This window comes from Labrus bergylta, chromosome 1 (genome assembly GCF_963930695.1).
Source record: "Labrus bergylta chromosome 1, fLabBer1.1, whole genome shotgun sequence".
NCBI lineage: Eukaryota > Metazoa > Chordata > Actinopteri > Labriformes > Labridae > Labrus > Labrus bergylta.
Window position 1 is genome coordinate 28,663,409 of NC_089195.1, and position 19,084 is coordinate 28,682,492.

Below are 19,084 nucleotides of genomic sequence, written 5' to 3' on the forward strand. Positions count from 1 at the left end.
TAATAGGTGTCTGTCCCCTGGATGAATGGACATGTGTGTGTGTGTGTGTGTGTGTGTGTCCGTGTGAATATGTGTGTCCTGGTCCTCTGCCTCCTAGTGTGGATTAGGTTTAGGCTGATCTGTGGCCAGTGGAAGCAGGCGGCCCCTATAGCAGTCTTATGTTGGTCTGTGATATAGTTGTGTTTACAATCCATACAGCACACACACACACACACACATACACACACACACACACACACACACACACACACACACACACACACACACACACACACACACATACAAATCTAAAATCAGACTGAGCACTCACGTATGTTAGACACAGATAGACATACGCGTGTTGGAGAAGCAGCAGAGTTGAATCACATCTCTGTCACGTTGGCCTTTGCCAGACTTTTTCATGAGAGCAGAAAATACTGCAGAATTAAACACGCGCCATTATCCTGCAGAGCTTTTGTAGTCGCAGCGCTAACTCGCCAATATGATTTAAAAAAAAAAAAATTGGCGGAAGTTAAGAATTTGGTGTGCGATATGAAAGTGTGATTGACATCTTCATCTCCTCCCTGAGCAACACGGCTTCTCGTATTTCTCAGGTTTGAAGAAACAAAGGTGCAACAACGAGCAGTTTGTAATGAGAAAGACTTGTTTGTTACAAAAGTGAGGATGATGAGGCACTTAACAGCGTGAGGGACACACATGGACTTAAGAGAAGCTTGTGTTGCAGCTGCTTGGGTCCCCTTCACCTTCATCCTGCTCCTCCTCCTCCTCCTCCTCCACCTCCTCAATTAGCTCCCTTTAGAAGAGAAGTAACGGTTAGTGAGAGACCGCCATTGTTTGAGGATGAGCTTCAGTTGTTGTTGTTGTTGTTTGTCTCTCCCTCCCTTTCGCTGCGTGTCTTTCTCCATCCCCCTCCGCCGTCGTCCTATTTCTTTTTGATTTTCTCAGAGGCTTTTTTTTTTTTTTTTTTGTGGGGGTTACCCCACTGAATGGGACAATGCAGCCTAGCGTGAAATTAAAGCTCTTAGTTAGTTTGGAGTCGGTCAAAAGAGGATTTTACACATGCATGCATTCATACACCCTCCCATACGCTATAGATATAGCTAATTAGAGGAAGTACACCCTATGTCGAGCATCAAGGGCCCAATTAAAAGAGTAGGGGAAACCTTGGTGTGTGAGATCTAGGCCAAACTCGGCTCTGTGAATACGTCTCTGTGCCGTGTGTGAGAACAGTATGTCTGCCTGCTTAATCCAGGCGGGAAAATATGGACAAGACTGATATGAGAAACGCACAAGTTTCATTAACATATGCGCGTCAAGTACTCGGTAAGTAAATCAAGAAAACAGTCGTATTGATCATCCTGACAGGCGAGTGTCTGATTCAAGACAGATTGGGCCGCTGTTACTGACTCGTCCAAGTCTCATTTTTGGAAGAAGTCTTCAATGAAATGTTTGTCGTCGTGCATGCACATTAGAGGTTTTGTCGTTCACGTCAGACATTTACAGTCTGATGACTGTTTTGGTTTGTCAGATGCGTTTGCTGGTTGCTAAAATCTAAAGTTGGATACTTTTTTTTAGAATAAGGACAACCTTTGCTTTTGCTAACTGCTGATCTGTTACAAAGTACAAATCATTTTGATTATTTACTAAATCTCTCAAAATGTAGTCAATAGACAAACACACTGTAAAGACAGGAGTTCCCCGTGTGTTTGAATGACTAGCTAAGGTCATTTATTTTTTGCATGCAGTGTGTGTGTGTGTGTGTGTGTGTGTGTGTGTGTGTGTGTGTGTGTGTGTGTGTGTGTGTGTGTGTGTGTGTGTGTGTGTGTGTGTGTGTGTTGCAGAGGCAGACCAATATAGAGCAGCAGCAGCCGCCTGAGGGATTGATAGCTGAAATATCCACCAGACCTAACCAACGCATGTAATTCTTTACGCCAAAAACTGTCATTATTATTAAGTAACACACACAGTGATACACACATACACACATAAACATACACTTTTGCTCTTTCCTCAATTTAACTCCTGGCCATAGAGGCCTCCAGTTGCAGCAAAGCAGCCAGTGAATCCAGTTGGTGAGTCAGACTTTGTGGAACAAAATGTGCTGCTCTCTGATCCTCTCTCTCCTCTCTCTCTCTCTCCCTCTCTCTCTCTCTCTCTCTCTCTCTCTCTCTCTCTCTCTCTCTCTCTCTCTCTCTCTCTCTCCCCCATTGAGAGCTCTGGCAGCTCGCCAGCGGTGGAAAAATCTATAAGCCATTGCGTAATATACCATATCTTTACCTCAGTTGAACCCTGAGCAAGATCCACAGCTGTGTGAGCACACAAACAGAGAAATGAGTGTGTGCATGCCTCTGTGTGTGTGTGTGTGTGTGTGTGAGAGTGTGTGAGAGTGTGTGTGACAGAATCAGACAGACAGACAGACAGACAGAGGCAGAGAGTCAAAGAGTGGCTCCTTTGTGGCTAGTTTTCAGTGTGTACCCTCATATAAACAGTATCACACCACTCTGATCAAACGCTGCTGACTGAATATTTTCCAGCGCAGACTGAGCGTGGCGTTCTGATCACTTTTTGCAGCGTAAAGCCGAGGGGAGAGTGAGCCGAGGCCGCACAAAATGTATCTGTTTTCAAGGCGGCTGATGTTAAAAATGGAAATCAAATTAACTTCATGTTTTGCTTTAACGACATATACTCCATAGCAACGTACGGTGTGCTGCCAAAACCTGATGCATGTAGTTATATTCACTGCTGGAGTGACTTGTTGATGTGCATATCTTTAGAATGGAAATGGGCCGCAGGCTGAAGGGCCACTGTGCCTTTAATGCTCAGCATACCTCATCTTATTGCATTTTCATGCATTTATTTTTCATTATTTGCAAGTGCACGCCTCTCTCGGTGGCCATGTGCACCTGCAGCTTCTGCAGGAGCTGCGCCTGTTTAGAGATGTTGAGGGAAGAAGTGACTGATTTTTATTGGATGCCTTTATACTCAGTCGGTGGCTCTCAAACTTTCCTGTTGAGTGTTTTGATGCTGTTTATCCTGCGTATGTTTTGTTCACATGCAGCGTCACACACATGCAGCATGTTGAGCTGCACTTCCAGGAACAAGCTGCTAACAGTGTGTGTGTGTATCCCCGTGTGATAATTTAAATGACTCTGTCTAATCCGCCCTCATCTTCACTAATATGATCCACTCAGTGATATCGGCTGTCCAAATATCACATGCTTGGACTGATTGGTTTTTGATGGCTGTGATTATTATTAAATGGTCTGTAATGACTCCTGATAATCCCCATGTGCAGCCGGGCACCCTGGATTCAGTTGTTTGTTAATGCGCCACTGAAACCCAAAACACATACAGATGTGAGTGTGGGGCAAAAACCACAAACTGCGAGCGCTGCCATTGTTTTAGTGCATGCTTAATTTTTACCAGCTTGCTTATGGAATTTTTTTTTTTCCTGCGAAAGTGCAACTTTCCAGCACAGAGCCCTCGTATTAAACTGGTTTAGTTTCCTCCCCCACAGCTACACAGTGTAAAGGGTCAAACTGTGTCAGTGTGGTGATGGTGGTTTGGGCCTGGGGGGGGGGGGGGGGGTGACAGCTGGATGACGGAGGTAGCCTCAGTAGTTTGGATGAAGTTGTGTTGCAGAGGGATACAGCATCACTTTTCACCTCATGTGTTGCATATGCATGTGTGTGTGTGTGTGTTTGTGTGTATATGCTGTGCGGACATGTGCGCGGCTGACTGCTGATATGTTTGTGTTTATTGACTCAAAGAGACGGGCCGTGGCTGCGTACACAGCGGTGTACGGGTGGCAGGGGTCCAGGCTTGGGGGAAATGTGTGTGTTTAAAGTACACACAGGCCTAATTATGCTGATTTAAGCATTCTTGCGGTCCTCCCTCTGGCTTGTGGTGAGTTAACTGGCACAGGGGCGTCCAGCAGAGAGAGAGAGAGAGGTGGGGGAGCGAGGGGAGAGATAAAGAAGACAGAGACAGAAATGGAGGATTGATAAAGGACTGAAAATAAATAAATAGGAAAGAGAGAAAGTGAAAAGGTGGCAACACACTGAGAGCCACGCTGAAGAGAAAAGTGTTGTCCGAGACACGGGGCGAAACAGAGGGAAAACACAAGTCGTCGTCAAACTTCCCGGCAGGTTTTTTCCCTCCTCGCTTTGGGGTTAAGCGCGCGCCCACTCGTTTCGTATTTATTTTTATATTCAGATGTTATGGATTGCTCCGGGAAAAGGCCGTCCCCTTCCCAGCAAGAGGAATTAATACTGTTTGAATGTTCTCTCTGGAGCCTAAAAGGAGGGATTTTGCAATGAGATGGTTTATAAGTGAAAACCTGACCACTGCTAAATAAACACACAGGGGAGCGATTAAAAAGTGACCCTTGTTTGTTGACTCTCTGCCTCTGGGTCGTGTGTACGTGCACCTGTCTCCTGTCGCTGCATGCATGTTAGTGTGTGAGTGTGTGTGTGTGTGTGTGTGTGCAGAAAGCAGAGCGCAAAATGATTAAACTAAATTTCAAGAAGCAGATATGATGTGACTGGATGCAACTTGACATGTCTGAATATTTACTCACATGCATCTACCGTCAAGATCCCCATATAGGTGCTTATGTGTGTTTCTGTTGTTGCTTTTCCCCGTTTCAGACGGAAAACTAGGGAAAAAAAAAACATCTCAGGCAAAGACTGAGCTTAAAAAGTTTGATAAAAGTTATACAAATATTAAAGCTACTATGTGAAGGCCTACAGATGTAAATACTCATTAGAAATAAGAATAACACAGTAACATTATAGACAGTAGAACAAGTGGTGTGGTGAAGAGTCAACAGGTTGTCTTACTTGAAGAATATTGTTTAACAGGTTTAATATGTATGTACGTCTTGTATGTCTTTAATGTGTGCTTCATGAAAATCAGATTTTTGTTGTCTTAAAATATTCAAAACATCACCGTATCAGGAAAAAGTAGAAAAGGAAAAAGGCCCGCGGAGGTGAGCGGAGCAGAGCAGAGATGGGTGACGTCGGCCGCTGTGTATTCAAGCCGCCTTCCACGCAGGTGATAAAATCCTGGAGAGGCAGGAAGGCTGCTTCATTCTCTGCTCTGTATGAGAGGGAATCAACAAACACCATGTGCGCTCTCTGAAATATGCTCTCACTTTCCTGACACTTCATCCTTTTTTCTCTCTTTCTGTCTCATTCCCAAATCCTCCCGTCTACTTTTTTGCTTTTTGTGTTTGCTTATCTTAGTCTGCTCTTCTCTATCTCTCCCTCCTCTCTCTCTCTCTCTCTCTCTCCTCATGTCTCTTACTTTAACCCTCTCCCTCTCCGTTTTACCTCATTCATTCCAGCCCCTCTCTGCTACTTCTCTCTTACATTCCCTCAGGAAGAGCCACAGTCTTATCTAGGATATGTTGGATTTGGTGAGCTTAAAAGCCACTTTACTAACTCCCTGTCTGCCTCTCCTGAGAGGAGCGCAGGCTATCTTAAACAGTTTCACCGTTTGCCAGGCTTTGTCTGCAGGAATGCTTCTCATCTGAGCAACTTTTTCCTCCCCATCGCAGCTTAATGCTAATCCCTTACCTGACTCCCCCCGCCCCCCCCCCCCCTCCTCCTTTTCTCTCTCTCCTTCAATTCCCCTTTGACTAAAATGTTTGATACACACAGATTGGGTTTCTTTGGTGATGTGAAGGAATGCTAATGTATCATAACCATATTACAGTACTTGGAGGAAGCAAATGGTGCCAAGTACTATCTGGAGAATCAAATCTCTGCACAAGAGCCCTTTCTCCCCCTTTAGATTGAAAAATGGTGTTCCCATTTTCATTTTTTCCTCTCTGGAAATAAACAAAAAGCTGAAAGCCCGTCTAAAATTTGATGAAACAATGGCGTTGTTGTATTCAATAATGTAATTTTTCTCCAGGAATTGGAAAGCTAGTCTAAATAAAGATGAGGCCAAATCCTATTTTGCATCTGATTTCTCCTGGCAAGCCTCAGTGCCCACCAGTTTTCCCTATATGTTCATCCTAGAAACACGATCCGCAGAATATTTGTGCTTTCCTCTGCGTGCATGTGCATAAACATTTGCATATAGTGGTGTTAGAGTTTAAAGAGTAAAACATTTATTCAGAAAAAGCACTGATATTCTCTTCTGAACACTTTTTTAAAAGAGTGTGATAAACAGAGAGTGTAAATCCAGGAGCAATCCTGACAGGATATGACTGGACCGGGGGCAGGCCCTCTCTGGCATGCGGCAGGCAAACTGGAGAGAGGGATTTGCTCGTTTTATTATTAGGGCCTGTGTGTGTTGTTGATGGAGCTGCTCCATCCGTGTTGATTCACAGAGAGACAGCGCTGACGGCCACACTGAGCCACGGCGTCAGGCTTGGCCGATGACTCCAGCTCCCTAAAACGGCACCGCAAAGGCAAACCCCTACGTGCTGTGTAAGAGTGTGTATGTATGCTTGTGCATGTGCATTCATGTGGATGTACTGCATTTGCGTGTCTCTTTCTGTGTGTGTGCTGGTGTGTGTGTGTGCTGGTGTGTGTGTGTGTGTGTGTGTGTGTGTGTGTGTGTGTGTGTGTGTGTGTGTGTTTCAGTCCTGACAGCCAAGAAGCCTCAGCAGCATCTGACGTGGCAGCTCTTGCTGCTTTCAGTCCAGCTCTCTCCTTCTGGCTCACTTTACTGTGATACTATCTTTTCATACAATCACATGTTTATAAATGGAGACTGACTGGTGTTTCATACCGGACCAGTTTCCCTGAGAATTGATAAACACTGTACTATTTACTGAAAAATAACGTGGCACCAGAAGAATATTTGCTGCCATTAAGAACTGCAGTTTCTTTTCTTTCAACTAGAAAACAGTCGAGCGGGATACCGAGCAGAAGAAGGGGGGAAAAAAAACTGGCAAGATTCAATGTGAGGCCAGTTAGGGCATATTTTATAACACGTATGCAGTATTTCACTTACATGTGATTCCATTTCTCAGAATAGTTCAGAGGGATTTCAAAGTAACCAGGGGCCAATACAGGGTACCGTGGAGAAAGATTCAAGATATTGTGCGTCATTAAGCGTAGCATTAAAAAGTACTTTTCTTTTTAATAACACATTTTAATAACATTTGTACTCAAGAATCTTGGATTTTTTTTTTTTTTATACTTTCTGATAATATGACTAAGAAACTAAGAGTGGCTTTTATTAATCTAGTTTCATGTTGGATCAGCGATGCAGCACTTTTTCTCTGCGTTCATCCGTCGTCCTCTCCCTCACTGTGTTTGTGAGGTATCTTTTTAATCGAGGTGGGTTTCCACACTTTTATGTCCCCTCTGAGGATATGTACTTATGGCCGTCTGCCTGTGGTCCTGTGGTGCTCCTGAGGTCTGTGCGAGGTGGTAGTTTAGGCCAGGGAAGTTAGCGAGCGTGGTCACAGAGGAGATAACTGCACACACACTCACCCAGAGGCGCCCGTCTGCGCCGTGTGTCTCAGTATCCTCCCCTCGCTTTGGTGGATCATCTTTAAATAAAGAAAGTTATGATTTTAGAGTGTAAAACTTTCAAAATGATTTAGCTGTTGTTGTTGTGTATGCGCCAGTGTCCTCATGATTTTGTGTGTGTGTGTGTGGTTGCGAAGGCTTATTGTTTCTCACCCTGCGTGTGTGTGTGTGTGTGTGTGCTCCTTCCGGCCCGGCATGGTGCTCGCCCCACAGGGACTGCCACTCAAAATGGGCAGAGCGACCTTTAGGCCTCACACTGCCAGCTCAGAGTCATGCGTAACTCGCTGCCACATCAAAAGCCCGTCTCCCCTTAACCCAAACGCCGTCATGCGTAGCAGAGATTAAGGCCTCGGCTCTCATGAAGCCATTTGGAACAGACACCTTTTAACCCTAATGGGATCAGAGTGAAGCCACTTGGAGCAGCCACCCGCTCTTAACCCCTAACACCACCCAACTCAGCGCAGACAAGGCAGAGCGCACAGGCAAAGGCCCAGCTCATATCATGCCACAGGGAGCAGGCACCGTTTAACCCTCGCAGCGCCAGCTCAGCACAGGCAGAACTCCAGCTCACATGATAAGCAGAGTTAAATCCACAAGCCTCTGTGTTCCTGATAGGGAGCGCACTGGTGCGGAATTAGGGTGGTAATGTAACAGGGTTGGTTTCCCATCTGCAGAGGGGACATTCCACAAACATTTGCTGTGTTCTGATTGAAAATGATAAATTCTTGTTGATTATCCAGATCTCCCGTTGATTAGTTGGAGTTCTTAGGAGGTCACAGATTGAAACTTTAAACACTTAAACTGACTTTTTCAAGTTGAGATTCAGGACGGTAAAATAGCCCGTTTGACTTTGTTTAAAGTTGCACGATAAAAAAAACACGACAACTGTGAGAAAAGTGAATGCTGGACAACAAATTCTGTAATGTCACCATGATTACCTTTTGATGACTAATAAAACAGCCATTATCTGGGATTCAGAGAGTTCATATTTATCACAATAAGTTTTAAAACAGGTTCATTATGCCTGTTAAGTGTTGTAGAGTTTTATCTCATGGTTGATAAGTCTTCACGCTCTCCAGTTTTAATAATAAAGGTTTTATTCATAGCTTAAAAAATGGGCTAATTTCCATTAGATTTGCTAAATCGAACAAATCCGCCCCCGTTTAAGCGTGTTAAACGAGTCAGCCATGTGTTTAAACCACAGCAGCTTTAATATTTTCACTTGAGTCTAGGGAGAGTTTTGGTGTGCTTCGCTAACGCCCTGTTCAACGACCAAAGAAGCAATCCATCACAGATGAAATCACGAGATGAAATTCACCAAGAAACTGTGCATGAATGTCCATTTTATTTTCTAGTGTTGACACAAAGTTAAATGGTTGTATAAACCTCATCAGATAAGAAAAAAGATGATTTATAACTTATTGTGTGTGTGTGTGTGTGTGTGTGTGTGTGTGTGTGTGTGTGTGTGTGTGTGTGTGTGTGTGTGTGTGTGTGTGTGTGTGTGTGTGTGTGTGAGCGAGCGAGACAGAGAGAGAGTAAAGGGAGTTTCTTTCTACACTTGCTTGTCTGGCAGTAGCAGAGGAATGAGTGAACAAGTTTGAGTCAAGCTATTTGAGAGAGAGAGAGATAGAGAGAGAGAGAGAGAGGAGCGAGGTAGAAAAAAGAAAAAAGCCGAGGGAGCAGCCACAGTGACAGAAGAGAGGAGGAGCGGAGGAGTGAGTGAAGCTGGAGGACGGAGAGCGAACATGAAATAAGGAGCACAGGTGATTGGTAGAAGTCAGCAGGTGAAGCAGCTAAAAGCAGTGTTGGTGATGGTTGGGTTGCAGTGTAAGAGGTAAATAAAATAAAACGAGGGAATAGAGGAGTAGGTGATGGTGGTAGGGTGTTGGTGGTGGGTGTCGGGGGGGGTGGGGGGGGGGCAGAATGAATGTGTGAGTTGGGCTAGTGGTGGAGCATTTGCATAAAGGGTGAGGGCACTCTGCCCGGCTTTGGGGAGAGGTTGGCATCTCGCCTTAGCGACTGGCAGAACGAGGACCAGGCAGGAATAAAAGAATCGGGGGGGGGGGGGGGGGGGGGAGTGGGGGGGCAAAAGAGTGAGAGAGAAAGTCCTCAATAGTGCATCTCTTGTGTGAGGAGAAGCAGGCCTTGGCTGCTTTAGGAGCACAGAGGGCACGGAGGAGAGGTGGAGGGGGGGGGGGGGGGGCATATCGGGTTTCATTATCTGCTGGATTCCTGCTGTATTTGCTGAGCATGAGGTTCAAAGCCCTGTGTGCAGCTGCAGGCCGGGCCGGGGAGCCGCTGTGTGCCGCTGGCATGTGCCGACTGGAACCCTGAAGGTGTGTGCAGCAGGCACTTCGGTTAGGAGTGAGACAGAAAGTGTGAGACGGATGCTCTCCTGGCCTGTAGAGTCCACATAGAAAGCTGCCACGCTTTGCCATCACCCCTCACACGCACACACACACACACACACACACACACACACACACACACACTTTCCAAGTATCACACTGCTCTACTCGACCTTATCAGAAACTGCTGCCCTTGTCGAGGAGAAATGCCTTTCTGTTTCTTTAAATACAAAACATGCCTTTAACATCAGCACATGCACACTACAGAAAGCTCAGTAATGTAAACACACATAGGGAACAAATGCAGAAGTCTATATGTATTCACTTAGTGTACATGTAATCCTATACAGCCCCATCTAGCTGCAGCCACATGTTGAAGTGCTTTGATTCAATCATTGTCTGTGCCAGAATCTCCTAATTTAGTTTGAAATCTATAATTCTGCCCAGTTTTATTTATATCATAGCATCATCCCTCCGAGCACCATTCTGTCTAATTGACGGCCCTGTTATCAAGATTAACATGGAGTAATGTACTGTAGGAGTATAATGTTTCACACGGCTGTCTGTGCACTTCTGCACGATAATCTGATGGACGCCGTGTACATTTTGAATTCTGAAAAATAATCTAAGACTAAAACCTCTGAAGGGAATTTAAAAAATCATCACAAAATGTAATTGCAAAACAAGATTTAATTTATCCAAATCTTTTATCGTTTAAATTGGATATGCGTTTCTTGCGGGGTGACACTCATGTTTAGATTTAACTTTGTAAGAGGACTTTTATTGATACCTCAGTAAAAGTCCTCTTATATATCCCAAACCTGAAAGAAAATCTTGGCTGATTAATTTAAAAAGAAATACTTGGAGAGCCCTTGATCTTATCACATTTATGTTTACATTTTAAGGAAGAAAACAGTCTCCACACACAAAGCCCTCCAGCAAATGTGAAAGCATATTTCAGTGTTAAATGTCCCAGGTCTGCAGTCATGTCAGAAGCCCCAGCTTTGCTATCTGTTCTCGTGTCTCTGGAGCTGTTTAAAGTTCGCTCACTCTGTCTTTCTCTCTCAGCCTCATGCCACAAATGGCTTCCAGACTTTCACACATAGTAATGCTTCAGTGTGTAAACAGCCTTAATTACAAACGATGCACAGACACACTTTTAACATCAATCTGTGCCGATGGGAGGAAGCAAGCATAAAGAAGGGAAGTTTGTTCCCGTTTTTTTTTTTTTTTTTTCAGAGAGTAGAATGGATGAAAAGGTGTTTGAGCTGGATGGAAACGGAAGGACTGGCAGGGATGAAGTAAAAGGAGGAAATAAAAAAAATAAAAAAGAATAATGTGGTTCTTTGTGTGACTGAATGTGTGTGGGCTTCAGTAAGTGAATTAGAGGAGTAGAAAAAAAGGGGACTTTTTATTGTATTTCATGAGTTTCCAGGGAACATCTAGTTTATGTCAATTTGTCTGTAATTATTGTTTATTCCTGAGGCTTCTTAGGTGACTAACCCATCACCTCCTAACTGCAGTCAGGTTTTTGTACTTTAGTTTTTCTGCACGGGTCATAGGAATTTTTTTATCCTATCCATTCTTACACGTTTTTTCCGACACAGTGGACACAAACAGCATCTTGACTGTACTTGGAAAGTGCAAGAAACTTTACACCCAAATTCATCCCATATCCCCTCCAGTAGGCTTCTAGTAGAAATTTGATTTCATACCACAGGTCTCAAAGTTGAATGTAGTTGTGACCGATTTGGACACGCTGTAACCTTCATTGGCATTATGAGTGTGTGTGTGTGTGTGTGTGTGTGTGTGTGTGTGTGTCTTATTTTACAGGACATGACACTCTTCATTAATGACTGACATGTTTCCCTTAGTTAAATGCATCTAGAATTTAACAAAATAATGATTTATTTTAATAACACTGATAATGCAAAATTCTATTACAACCTCAGGTTTTCTTTTCTTCCTGTAAATCAGCAAAAATAAATCATGTTTTTTCTTCGTTGGTATTTTCGATTTTAAAAAGGAACTAATTTAATCAACATTATTAGGGGATTAAATATATTTTGGTTATGTTAAAAATATAAAGCCACTAATATAATTTTGAATTCTATTCATGATAAATTGTACCTGTGGGAATTAATAAGTATACTTTAAATAAAATAAACGTTTTAAATGGCTATTTCAGCTTTTGATAAAGCTGCATTTAATATTTATTTGGTTTGTGGGTTTTTTTCTTCTTGTTTTTTCATTTATTTAATATAATGTCTACTTGAAATACACATTTTAAAGTAAAAAATAAAATAAAAAAATTAGTGACTTTAATGTTGAAAATACAATGCAAGGAGCCGGAAATCATAATATTTGAAACGCAGTTAAAACAGCCTGAATGTCTGTTGACGACCACGGCGTGCAGGATGCTGACATCAAAGAACTGATTCACCTGATCTTTCTTCACACGCATCCTATGCAGGTGTCAGCCCTTTGGCAATTATTTGCATACCAAACACTCATCTCAGGTAATTGCTTATTCGAGCTGTTGACAACACTGTCAGAAGAAGGCGCAAATTACGCTTGTTTAAATCATTTGTATGCAAATATAAGCCACCGTCAGGATCTAATTGTCCTCTCTTTTAATTTGCAGTAAGGTGTTACTAGTCTCGCGCTACGTGACTTGCAGGCGTGACGCTCCCTGAACGCTTTTATGGGAAGTTAATTGATGAATTTACTTTGGTATATATTTACCTTCAATGAGGTCATTCTCACACTGTTTTAATTTATATGCTTCTAGTGATGCACATTAAGGTCTGTTTTAAATCCAAATCGACTTTTTAGTTTTCATTTTGACCCTTTTTGTGCAACGTAGGCCGCACGAGACTGAGAGGAGACCGTTATCTTAACTTGACTTTTCTGTGAGGAGCTTCATATTTATGGATATTTTGGGTGTGAAAAGCAATTTTACCGTCAACAATGAGACAGTTTATTTATTTTAGCGATCGCAAAATACAAATATTGACGTATAAAACCGACTTCTGTTCACAAGACGGCAGACGGAGGAAAGCAGCCGTAGTAAAGTTAAATGGGTGTAGGGGAGATTGTGTGACTTTTCCGGTGAACACAGTGTTTGAGGTAGGTTTATTTTATTTTTTCTTGGTGAGGATATTAATTTTAATTCATTTTTGATGTGTCCTACAGAGCACAGGGCGTTTAAAGCTGAAGGACAGGCTGGCGATACGTGTGTGACGTCTTGTTCCTCTTTTACACCTTAAATTATTGTATCTTAAATCTCAGTACAATGCATTCATTTTCGCTGAACAGTTCAGTAAAAACAATTAATATTTTTTTAAAAGACTTAAAAGCAGAGATTGTGAATGCACACATTTATTTTTGGGCCTTTATTTTCAACAAATGAATTTAACAATAGTCTTTATTTTATGATTTTGTCTCTTTAAAGGCCATGCATAACCATCAAAATACTCCAGCGAGTGAAGATTTGTTTTTTAATATTAGTTTTTTCTTTAATACCGGCTACATTTTTAATACAGCAATGTCAGTGTTAATGGTTCCCCCTTTTTGCCTTTGTGTTTCTGGCAGTTCATTCTGCTCCAACCTTGGCCTTGTTAACAAAACCTGAGGTGGTTTTCATTTCTCTGCGTCTCTCTGAGTCGTGCTCTGTCAGAGAGGGCAGGAGGGGATATTGTCCTCTTGCCCAGCCTGGCGAACAAAGGTCGCCGTTTTCTGAAAGACAGAGCATGGCATGAAGAGATAAGATGAGCTCTATCGCCGGAATTATTGCACAGTGGACAATTAAAGACTTAATGGCTGAGGCCTCAGAAAAGGAAAAAAAAACAAAAAAAACTTCAACCATTTGTTTTGCCCTGAAGAACTCTGAGCAAACGGGAGAAACCCTCTTTAATAAGTGGAGGGAACGTGGGTTTTAAAACAAAAATTAAAATAAATGACACATTAAATGATAGGGTGCCACGCAGACCCACTTCTTTGCCAACATCATAAAAGATCTTGCCTTAACTGCAAACTGTGCACAGACCTCAAAGTCAGTCCTTGTGTGTTAAATTTTGTATTTGGTCCAATTTATGATCATAATCATATTGGCTGTGGACTTAGTAAGAGATTTTGTAAGGGGGGGATTTTTTTTTTTTGAAGGATTACATATTTCATACAAATAGTATTTGCTTAATGATATGGATTAATTTGTGGTCTCATAATAGGTTCTGGTTTTCATCCTCTTTTTATTATATAAAGAGTTCATGTGCATTAGGTCACTGAAAAAATAGTCCAGGGATGGAACAACAAAATAAATTGTGTTACTGGTTTGGATTTCCCTGATAGTCATCTTGGTTATTTTCATTTTGCCTGTTGGTATTGCATGATGTTATTACAGGAAGTGGCAGTTTTATTTGGCACATTACGCCATATTTCTTTGTCTGCGGCCCATTCATCAAAAAGTCGATTCTCTCAGTCTTTTCAAATAAGTGACAAACACACCTCCGTCAAAAAAACCAAAAAAACATCCTCTTTAATTCCATCTCCTCGTTTTCATTTTGCCCGTATTTCCTTTCTTGTCCCTGCCATCTTCTCTAATTCCCACATTTTTCACGTGTCCAGCATGGCTGTGTTAGGCAGGCGTATGCTAGCATGAACAATCGCCGCTCGGCCCGGCTCGGCCTGGTCCAGATGGGATCTGCCCCCCCCACCCCCCCCCCCCCCCCCCCTCCCCCCTAGCATTAGCAGTGATGAGCCATTCAGGCAGCCAGATAGTCAGCTAGCTACACTACCAGATAGCCAACCAGTCATTCACAAAGCCAGTCATGTAGCCTTTCAGCCAACCTAACAGCCAGCCTGCCAGTCAGTCAGTGGAGCAGCCAGTCATCCAGGCTGCAGCTCCTCTGTTAGACGCTGACAGAGGGAGCAGGCCAGGCTAAATCTGACGTCCTGGGAGCCAACCAGAGGACTCTGGCCTTTGTAGGGCGTTCACACAGACAGCCTGTCCCATTGCACAGCAGGGGGCTTCAACCCACAATCAAATGGCCGGGCCCTCAACTTTGTCACATGACAAGTTAGCTTTTTGTTGCTGCCCGCTGCGGAAATTCCAGTTTTAATAATTTCTGTATAATTCCTGTGAGTCCCCGTGGACTAATTCATGTGCTGTGGATTCCATAAAATTGCAAATTCATTCTTTATTTTTTGTAATTTGGAGGTAAGACCCTTTAATAAGCTGTTAATGATCAGAACGGTCGATACGTATTTCATACAGTTGATCATTTGTGTGAGCCTTTGTCTTTCAAGTATTTCTCCCATGGTGCAGTGGGCACAGCTTGTCCCTCTGAGGTCATGTGGGTCAGCCAATGAGGATGAGACATTGTGCTTGCCATGGCAGCTATACAGCCCTGTGCTCCCTCACTTTCTGCTGCTCAATCCCAATCATGGGTCATTGTGTACTTCATAATGCTGAAAATATGGGCAATTAACAGGCTGCAATAGGAAAGAATAATTGTTTTGCGCCGTTCCAAAAACTTTGGAATATGAAAGCATTAGACTAAATAACTTTATAAATAACTGCAAAGCAGTATAGAATATATTTTAAAAATATATCTGCTCTCTTTGGTAAACAGCTTAACATGTGAATGAAGATGTCCATTACAGCATTTTCTGTCATCACTGTCAACTGATTCCAAAGTCACCCACAAATGGGATTTCTCTCTAATTTGATTACAGAAACTTTTAATACGTTTCTGTTTCTATGCTGTCGGGGCTTTTAAAGTGGACTAACAGAAAAAAAAATTCTTAGAGAGAAGGGGCCAGTTTGGATGTCAGAGTGCATTTTAAAACAGGAGAGCATGTTTTTGGATGGTATTTTTTGTTGGGTTTGGGGGGGGGGTGGTGGTGGTGATGGGGGGGGTAACAGGCATTCTCTTCCCCCCTCCTCTCTTTGTTTGTGTGGTAAATCCAGGAGCAGCTGCTGGTCTCAGGGTCTAGTGGGATTTTGGGCCTGTGTTTTCTCATGCCATCCCATGCCAAGGTGGTGTAATGCGAGTGGAGAGAGACAGAGAGAGAGAGAGAGAGAGAGAGAGAGAGAGAGAGCGAGGGGTGTTTCTAGAGGGGGGATGGTGTGTGTTTGGGGGGGCCTTTGGAGAGGGAGTTGGTTTGTTGGGACGGCTGTGACCATGCTGGTGACGAAGGCGCGGGTGGGGCGGGTGGGGGGATTGAAGGAGGGTTTTAGAAGACGGGTGCTGTCTGGATTGGATGCATGTAAAATTAATATCCTCTGGACTTTGCCTTTGCACTAGATTGGAACTTGTCTATTTGGCTAATGACGTGCCTTCTGCCTGCACCACACACAGTCCCCGTCTCTCCCCCTCCCTCTCTCTCTCTCTCTCTCTCTCTCTAGCCCTCTCTCTCTAGCCCTCTCTCTCTCTCTCTCTCACTCACTCACTCTCCCTCTCTCCACTACCAGCCACCAACCATCCACCCCCCACATCTTTGCTTCTCCCTCTGCCATCTCTCTCTTCCCTCCCTTTCAGCGCTGGGAGCGTGCGTATTGGCTGGGCTGTTTGAGACTCGGTGCCAAATAGGTGGGCCCTCTGCATGTTGGCACAGACTCAGTCAATGGTTAGAGAAGGAAAGTGGAGAGGAAGAGAGAAACAGAGACAGAGTTGGAGAGAAAGAGGGGGAAAAAAGAAGCTGCACTCGGGTTTGCCAGCGGTCGTGCACACTCTTCCAACATTGATTCGGTCCTCTTGTTTTTTGTTTTTTTTCTTCTTGTCCTCCGTCCGCACCCCCCTTGTCCAGCTCTCTCTCTCCCTCTCCGTGAGTCTTATGCAGATCCTAGAGATCTGAACCAATAGCTTGCGCTGCTTTGCCAAGCATTTTTTTTGTTTTTGTTTTTTCATGAAGATATTTTTTATATATATTTTTGCAAAAAAAAACAGGCTTGTTTTTAACTTTTTTCACAATTTTATCCTTTTTGCTGCATCCTTTTTTTTTTTTTTTTCTCTGGCCATGTCCTGCTCTTTTTATTTTAGCCTTTAGACTGAGAGATTGTTGAACTTCTTTACACTCTCATTCTGTTGTGCTCTTGAACAGCACCTCTCCTGCAGCTACTGCTACAGTACCTCCTGTGTTCCTGTGCTGGTATTACACTGCGCCCCCTTGGCCTGTCTCCTCTTTCTCAGCTCTTCCCCCCTGCTGCTTTTATTGGACACTTTCTCAGCTTCCCTTTTTGCTTATTTTTTTTTTTTTCTGTCAGTCTTTTGTTTTCTAATCACGCAGAATTCCTTCAGAGCTTTTTTGACTCAACAATTCAGTTATTATCCCGGTGGCACATTTTTAGGTTTCTTTGCAATCGGCGGGGTGAATTTATGATGAAAGAGCAAAATGGTAACTACCGTGTTATTTTTGTTTTATTATCATATGTTTTGTGAAAACGTCTGTGACTAGATAATTTCATGTGCCGACCAAGTTGTGTTATTTAGCGAATAATATTTTCTTTAGTAAATTTAATCTGGAATGCAGGTTCTCTGAAACGATTTAAGTACACACATATCATTGCGACATTGTTAGTGTGTTTTAAAAACGCAACACATTTATTTATTTTTCTTATAGGATGTTTGAATTAGTGATTCGCTTTTATACCTTTTTGTCTGATGGCAAAATGTGAGTCTGGCATTAAACATTTTACATTTTTTTATTTATTGAAATATATACTGTTTGGGCAGGTGCATAAATGTTAACACTATAATGACTTAGAGGAAACTCAACCAGTAGATATTTAGTTTTCCTTCTTCATCTCTTAGCTCACAGTCTTTGGGTATTGTTGCGCAGGTTCCTGTAAAGTATGTCCTTCAATGAAACGTATGTGCTTGTGTTAGGTAGAGAGTGTATTGCATCTTTCTCTATCTCTCTCTCTTCCTCTCTCTCTCTCTCTCTCTCCCGCTCTCTCACTCTCTCTCTCTCTCTCTGTCACTTTCTCTCTCTCTCTTTCAGTGCCTCTCGCTCATTCTCTCCCTCCGCTCACACAGAGCAGGCGCTGCCCCTCCATGCTGCGTGCCGGTGCTAACTGCCTCTCTTCTCTCTTCCCTTCCTCACCCCCACTCCCTCTGTCCCCATCCTTTTCTCCCCCATTCTCCCCCTCTCTCTCCACCTCCTGCTTCCCCCCCTCCTCCCTCTCCTCCTCCACCCTCCCCCCTTCCTCCTCCCTCATCCAGGATGAATTCCACCCCTTCATCGAGGCCCTGCTGCCCCATGTACGCGCCTTTGCCTACACCTGGTTCAACCTGCAGGCCCGTAAGCGCAAATACTTCAAGAAGCACGAGAAGCGCATGTCCAAGGAGGAAGAGCGCGCAGTGAAGGATGAACTGCTGGGGGAGAAGCCAGAGATCAAGCAGAAGTGGGCCTCGCGCCTGCTGGCCAAGCTTCGCAAGGACATCCGGCCTGAGTTCCGTGAGGACTTTGTGCTCAGCATCACGGGGAAAAAGCCCCCCTGCTGCGTGCTGTCCAACCCGGACCAGAAGGGCAAGATCCGTCGTATCGACTGCCTGCGCCAGGCTGACAAGGTGTGGCGGCTGGACCTGGTAATGGTCATCCTGTTCAAGGGCAGCCCCCTGGAGAGCACAGACGGGGAGCGGCTGGTCAAGTCGCCACAGTGCAGCAACCCTGGCCTGTGTGTCCAGCCGCACCATATCGGAGTGTCTGTCAAGGAGTTGGACCTCTACCTGGCCTACTTCGTCCACACGCCAGGTATGTGACCAATTTCATTCTGGACTCTTACAGGGAGGGATGCCAAGACGTAAACCCTCGTCATACATGCCTGTGCACACATGCATAGAAATGTTCACACATTTACAGAATTAACATACACACAGAAATCCACTTAACACAGGAATACTTGTTTCTGTCACCATTAATAAATAGAGAGGAATTAATGGAAATAAAAAACATCAAAAGTGTAGAAAGTTTCCGAAAACCAAGGAAATATGTTTTAAACTCAGGAGCAAAATAACATTTACAATTTTCAACAATTAATCTAAGAATATCAAATTTAAAATTGGGAATTCGCAAACTCAAAAATGTTAATATCACAAATTTTAACCTCTAAGAAACAAAATTAAAATCCCTCCTTGATTGTGTTTTTTTTTTATCCATCAGCAAATAGGTTTGCTTTTTTTTTGCCTTTTTAGTCTTTTCCATTTCTTCTTCTGTTTCTTAGGGTTTGTTTACATGACA

At 43.4% G+C, this 19,084-nt stretch overlaps 1 protein-coding gene across 6 annotated transcripts in view; it reads left to right on the forward strand.

The window, feature by feature from the left end:
- The window catches only part of LOC109994379 (nuclear factor 1 X-type), a gene marked incomplete in the record, with an annotated part of 107,552 nt that overhangs the window by 18,895 nt on the left and 69,573 nt on the right, over nucleotides 1–19,084 (forward strand). For 3 of the 6 annotated variants that reach the window (XM_065958330.1, XM_065958335.1, XM_065958339.1), the window contains 1 exon segment: nucleotides 18,067–18,598. In XM_065958330.1, the coding sequence (XP_065814402.1) occupies nucleotides 18,067–18,598 (532 nt within the window). 6 annotated transcript variants of the gene reach the window in all.